Source organism: Chiloscyllium punctatum, chromosome 49 (assembly GCF_047496795.1).
Source record: "Chiloscyllium punctatum isolate Juve2018m chromosome 49, sChiPun1.3, whole genome shotgun sequence".
Taxonomy (NCBI): Eukaryota; Metazoa; Chordata; class Chondrichthyes; order Orectolobiformes; family Hemiscylliidae; genus Chiloscyllium; species Chiloscyllium punctatum.
Window position 1 is genome coordinate 60,061,010 of NC_092787.1, and position 7,254 is coordinate 60,068,263.

At 35.5% G+C, this 7,254-nt stretch overlaps 1 protein-coding gene across 1 annotated transcript; it reads right to left on the reverse strand.

Moving 5' to 3' along the window:
* Positions 1 to 646: 646 nt before the first annotated feature.
* On the reverse strand, positions 647 to 3,831 carry LOC140469239 (tumor necrosis factor ligand superfamily member 15-like). Its single transcript, XM_072565575.1, has 4 exons — positions 3,431 to 3,831; positions 3,006 to 3,033; positions 2,842 to 2,886; positions 647 to 1,845 (listed from the first exon to the last, which is right to left on the reverse strand). The coding sequence occupies exons 1-4, from the start codon at positions 3,602 to 3,604 to the stop codon at positions 1,415 to 1,417; spliced, it is 678 nt and encodes a 225-aa protein (XP_072421676.1). The 5' UTR covers positions 3,605 to 3,831; the 3' UTR covers positions 647 to 1,414.
* Between the last annotated feature and the right edge of the window lie 3,423 nt (positions 3,832 to 7,254).

Genomic DNA, 7,254 nt, shown 5'->3' on the forward strand with positions numbered 1-7,254 from the left:
TACTTTTTTTATCAATAAAAATTAGAAAACATGTTTAAATATGCTTGTTAAGCAAAAAAAGACAAAATTCACAAAATGTCATTGATTTTAAACTTCATTCAATGAAAAATTAATTTTCTTAATTAGACATTAAATCACTACAATTAGCAATCAGAAATAAAGTATGGTATTAAATGAAAGGTAAAATCTATTTTTTCTCACATTGTTTCCCTTCCTGTTAAAGGATTCATGCCTTGTTAGACTACAGAACAATTAGAGGCATCCTCCATATCCAGTTACTATTATTCACATCAATGTGTTTGCGGGTTACTTAACTGTGGAACTGCACAAGTTCACCTGATCTTAATCTTATTCAATGTTCACAGCATATGTATTCCTAATTGGGAAAATCAGAAGATCTTGGTGTGATTCCACTCAATCCCCCATATTGACCTGGCCCATGCCAGCTGCTAAAGCTACATTAGATTGTCAAATGTGGGATCTTCCTGATTTGTGTGACATAACTAATTGCTGGGTAAATTCCCTGAACTATGTGAATAACATATACTTGAAAGTAGTGCTATTTGAATATACATCCTACAATCTAGTTTAAAAATAGGAATCTTGATCGAGATTCAATACAATAAAAGATAATCATTCCAAAGAATTTCTACAATACACATATGTATTTGACATCATCATACAATATGTAAAATGCTTCAGTAAATAACAACGGTTTTAATATAAAACATAATGCACACAATCTGTAGCTTAAATGTACATCATAATGAGGAATAAATGATGTATAACATTTGCAGCAAACGAAGCGACTGTTGAATATTCAATCAGCCTTGTCTTTCTCTTAACTCAAACATATATAACTAATAATATCAGAGACATTTTTACATAATGATGTACTCAGCTGTAAGCTTCACAATATTTAAGTGCTATCCATCATTATAATGTTGTACCAACATTTAACAGTATATAAATAATACATATGAAAATGTTATATTGCATAGCAACAAAGTTCACATCATAAATTTGAGAACTTCAATTGAAAATATGAATTGATCTAAAAATGTTTTCTTGTAAGAAGAAAAATATACAGTAATGTAGCAGAATCTCAAACTAACTGTTTTGTTCACTTTGTTGACTGAATTTCTTCCTTTTATACTGTAATTTTAGTGTCTTTTTTTAACTGAATATGAATTCTGGGCACGTTTTAAAATATAAACGTTGGGGGTTCTTTCCAGTTGCTAACAATGTAATGATTTAAAGGGAGGGAGTCAACCTCACCTAAGGGCCACATTGTCTTCTGTAGTATTCTGACTGAGCTAAAGAGTATCTGTCAAATTGGATTGGACAGATAGAAATTGAAGAAAGGTGTAATCTGTAGCCCTACAGCTCTCGTATAAATCCCCTCCCTAATAAATCATAGTAAAAATGCACCAAAGTAAGTTTTATAATCATTGGTAATATCAACCAGAGCCACGCTGCTGACATTTACTACTAACCTGTCTCCACTTTGTAGCTGGAATATAGCTCCTAAATAAATGGTCACCTTCCAATGATTTTGATTTCCAAAGAGAGATCTGGTGGAACTCAGTAACAGTGTGGGTTCAGGGTAACTTGAGGTTAACTTGCTAATGATAAGAGTGATGTGAGTAGTGTTTCTAACCCCTCTTCTAGTGTCTCTGAATGAGACCTGGGAGTAAACAAAGTAAGTTCCTTTCTTCGGAATGATGAGCGCTGGTTTCTGATAGATTAGCTGGCCTTCTGTGAAAGCAAGTCCATTCTTATCTTCCCACTGCAGAGCAGAAAACTGACCATCGATTTCAGTAGACGAAGGTTCTTTGGCTAAAACTAAAAATGAAAATCTGGTTACTTGAAGTTCTCCTGTTTAATTTTAAAAAAGATTTTGATAAAACCAATATCCATTGGTCTCTGAAATAATACTTAATGCCTTAATTTGAGATAAGCTTTACTTGCCCACAAACAAATGTACTTTAACAAAAAGATTATGTCTGTTTTGTATGATTTTAGATTATTGGTTAATTGTTAGCACAAAATCTACTAACCATTTCTAGCTACTGGCTATGACAACATAGCTGGCAGTTGAACCTATCAAAATGAAAACACTTCAACGCTGAATGTATTATCTGCTGACAGAACAGTCACTCTTATGAGGAAATACATCTTCTACATTGCAACTTAACACTTTCCAATTCTTGATTGTGGAAAATCAGACGTTTTTGAGTTTGAAACATTCGCAACTATATTTCCTTGTTAGACATATTTTGAATCATTGCACTGAATGTTAAACTAACCTGCCTTCAAATTTATTGGAATGAAAACAAACTCAGTGACGCTTGGACAAAATCTAATGGCAAATATTTGTAAAGTATCACAAAGGAAAACACTAGAAGACTTAACGACTCAGGAAGCTATTACTGAACAAAGCATTTAGTACTAATACCAGGACAAGTATGGACTTCAAAATCCAGCAATCTATGTAACATTAACATTACAATGTTGGACAAATCTGTATTTTCTAAACTATTTATGATGGTCAGAGTGTGACAAGAATAAAGGGGAATATTAATAAGCAGGCCTATTGCAAAGTCTGAATGAAGTGAATACCTCATTAGTATCGATTACAGTGGAGGATTACATATAATATTACAGATACATTCAGATTTGAATTTGGCAGAAATGATTAGGATTGCCATATATCTTAATATTTCAGCGCAACCTACTAATCCTACGATACACGCTTGTTATGGATATATACTTTTATAACTGCTTTTGTATGAGGTCCCATTAGACAAACAATAAAATAAAAACAGCGACATCTCTGACCTGTCAGATGAGCCCTGGGTTTTTCAGTGATGTCCAACGGTGGTGCTGGAGGTGGGAATAAAAGAGGAAGTTTTGTCAGCATCACGGAACTCAGTCCACGACAAGAATACAGGAAGAACCAGACTTTTCAATACATATAAAGTTGGTTGAAAAAAAATACTAACCAATCATTTCGGAATTCTGTGGCCCAGCCTGAAACGAAAGAAATGGGTGGTGTGAGGAAACTGATACAACATAGAAAAAAAGTTGCTTGAAACAAGGGAGACATTCAATACTGACATTCTTATACTTTAAGGCCAAACCAAAATATAAAATTACAAGCAAGAAAGTAACATTACAATCAATGCCAAGCTGGATCAAGAGCACATTTAAAGTTGGCCATTGCTGTCTAGTTTAAGAGAACATTCAGAATGAGTGTAGTGTAGAACACCTCAAGTGTAGAACACAAAGCTTAAAAATGGCAAACTTAGAATTGCAGTTTGCTGACACAGAAACAAAAACAGAAATTGCTGGAAAGGCACACCAGCAACTGTGGAGAGAAATGGTTACAAAGTCTGAGTGAGGAGGGAAGTGCCTCTCTCTGTCTCACCTCCTGGACAGGGAGCTGTTTGACCAGCAGGTAGGCGCTCAGCGTTGCCAGGAGCAAGCAGCAGCTCACGCAGCAGGCGAGCGCCAGGCGAGTGCGTCTCCACTGAGTGTCCTGTAGCCTCACCCTGGGCGCCTGCCCCACCATAACCACAGTGTCTTCGCCGTTTGTGTCCATCCGTTCCGTGGCTCTTATCTCACCGACGGCTCTGGCTTTGCTCGGAGAGGTGGCGATTTGATTTTTGCCTTTAGCTTCCCCGACATATAAACTGCAGCTTTCCAAAGGAACTGTGACGTGGGGAATCCGTACAGGGAATGCCGCCTACGATACGAAACTCGCAGCTAGCTGTCTGTATGTGTATGTGTGTATTTTTTTAAATGTTACATTTTATCTGGCCACCCCTTCCCCCTCCGCTCCCGAAGTGAAAACCCGGAAAGTCCCTTCAACTGGAGACCTGATCAATAAACAACAACAATCTAGTTTACAAATCTCCCCAAATTGATAATAGAGTGAAGGCCAGTCGGAGCTAAGAAGCACCAAGAGTGAAAGTATTGTCTTCACATCAAATAATTTTTCAAACACCCACATGGTCTTCTTACACTGTACTAGAAAGAGTAGTGAGCGAGGGGGAATTCACTTTCGGGTTTATTATACCTTTGCGTATTTATTTATTTTCCGGGTGCAATTGAAATGCCCCTTTTAAAAAAAGTGTTCTAGTCTCTGTTCAGTCCCTGTCGTTTTCCAATTCTGCTTTTGTTTTATTCTGGAGAAGCCCGAACTCAGTTTAGCATTTTACAGGAACCCCAAAGGCAACAAATGTAGCGAAACGAAGGTTTGCGATTTTCAGAATTACCCTAGAGATGAGGGAGATGTAGAGAGAGTGGAATGTTCTCTTCAAAGCAAAGGCCTGAGAGAGATTCAAATAGAGACGTTCGACATTGGAAAGAATTCCACTCGCAGGACGGTGGATCAACAGATGATTTTGCGCAATTAATTTAGAAAGAAAACACGTAAGAGGGGAGTATTGACGAACTGTTATTTTATTCAGTTTATTTGATGATTAACTTTTGACCTGAAAGAGCGTGGTGGCAACAGGTTTGTCAATAAGAGATAAATAAAAGAAATAAAATAAATCTTCTGCAGAGGCAGAATGGGGTGTGAGACTAATAAGATCTTCGGATAGTGAAACAGGTAAAAAGGAGTTAATAGTTTCTTGGGCTGTGTGATTCCATGAACATCTCAATACGAAGGAAATCTTTCATGGCAAGGAATGATTGTGATAGAAAATCTTGCGCATTTCAAGAGTATGCTTTGAGAAAGATATTGAATAACAAAAATAATTTATCCTGGTTTCAAATTGCTCTCTGACGAGAGGCAAACGTTCGACATGGGTTAATGGCATTGTTTGACTAATCACAGAAAGGTGAACATGGGTAGAGACCTACTGTTGGCACTTGCTTGGTCTTGTTGATAACTTGATAGGGATGTGGAAAGGCGTATTTTCAGCATTTTCTGGTTGTATTTTAGGAGTTATGACGTGTATGCTTTTTAACATACTGACTGTGTTTCAAATAATGCCCATAAATTTGTCTTGCAAATTGTACTTCAACATTAAATCACATAATTTATACCACGGTATTCAAAATGTAATGCTTATGTTTTCTTTATATTTAACAAGCACGTTGATTGGTGCTAATGACCTTTTTTTCTACTAAAGATCCCATCATTACAAACATCAGTTTGTCTACTGTGGTATAAACTCTGCTCCACCTAAAAATCATTTCAGTGGTATGCATTCATTCGGAGTATGTGGTGTAATGAAGAGTTAATCCATTTCAGCATATTAATAATAAATAAGCTTCACTGTTATTTTGCATTTGCCTTACACCATATTCCAGGCAATGTAAAACTTTTCCATATTTAGCATTTTTATTTGGAGTATAGTATTGTGTATAATATTTCCTCAACACACAGTAGTGCATGATTAATACAGTCACAGTACATAGTGATTCTGGAGCAACTCATTGTTTCTCTTCATTCCATGGGTTTCCCTGCAGTAAATGTTGACTATGAAGTGTGTAAGTAACTGGCAGACTTACAATTGAAGTCATTTTCAGTGTGACAAAACTGAGCGCAATTATGATGGACATAATCAAGTTAGATTTTCATAAATGTAAGATTACTGAGGAAATATTGATGTGAATAAAAATGCTGTGTTTGAATGTTTTGTTGGAATTTTTCTTTTATGTTACCACCTTTGAATTGGGAAAAATACTTTTTTTAGATATTACTTATACGAAGTAAATGGAACTTTACATACTGAAAAGAATCAGGCTATTTCTCTGAGCAGCAACTCAAAATATTTATAGAATTATTTACAATGTGATTTTAAAAATATGATGCTGAAAATACTTTAGAATTGAAAATAAACATTAATCTCTCTACTGCAAATACTTGGCCTTTTTTTTTCTTTATTTCCACAGAAATAACTGGGAATGCAACTCCATGGACATTAACAGTATATTGCCTGAGTTAGTAAACAAGAAGATTGCATCAGCATTACTACTTGTCTGATTATTACATTTAATTTTCTATCTGGACGATAATAGGTGTAACATTTATGAGGATGTGAAACTTATATTTGTTTGTGCCTGGTTTAGATTGCTGCACTTGTAGCTGTGGATTTTGCAGTCTGGGTGCTATGATTAAATATCTGTCTTGGGTTTCTTGCTTGTAAAGGCATTTGTGTGCTCTTTCTTCTGCAGTTATGTTTACTTTCTGTGTACTTATTTCTACTGTATACTTCTGCTGCTTCCTGCAACTTCTGGGGTTTCGATGTTTAGTTGAATGTATAAAAATAGAAAGTTTACTCTCATATTTTTGTGGTGACTATCATGATTTGCTTCAATCATTATTGACTACACTTTGTGTAATCTGCAACTAATGAGGTAGATCAATCCAAAGGTGTGTGCTTGAACATGTGTTATTATTGAATGCTGTTGATAAAAATAATTGGTGGTTAGTCTCTTAGTTTGTAGATGTATCATTTTTGTTGCTTTTGGTGTGTCTAATTCTTTAGGTTTTCTTTTTGTCACGCCTTGCATTGACCTTTTGACTGTCTGTCTGTCTCGCAATAGGCAGTTAATGCATACAGAGCAGTTTTGTCGAGCTGCCTGTGATAAACGGAGGGGAGCTCATTAGTTCAAATAGAATTAATCCAGTTTCCGCGATCCAAAATTAATCATTTGTAATGCTGTGTAATAAGCATGTAAAAAGCAGGCACTGTGAACTGTGTAAGATTTTCTGATTTTTTCTCCCATAAACTGTTATCCTTCTGATAGTCGATACAAGTATTTTTAAATGGCTTTTACTTTAATTTGACAAAACAGTAAAATTGAGTGTTTCCAAATTGTTTGTTCAAAGGTTTTTTTTTATACATTGACTGGAATGGCTAGGCATTAACTCTGATTGTGCAGAAATTCCTTTCCAAAACACATTTTAATTGCATCTAGAACTGGACAAATGATGTGTTGAGACCACCATGTCTCCTTCTGATATATATTGTTATAATCCTTTTGCAATCGATCCATGAAAAGTGCTGTTGGTACTCTCATTTGTTCATTTCTATTAAATCATTTTTTTCTCTTCATGGGTAATCTAGAGAGTGTTTCTTTTGATTCTAAGTATTCTTCTTGCTTTTCTTACCTGGGTATTAAGAGGTAAAGATTTGATTGCAATAAGACTTGTTCATTCAATGATTCTCTGAGTGAAAGTCTATACATTGTTTGCCTCAATGTCTTGTTGTAAAACATAGTACTCTAGCAGAA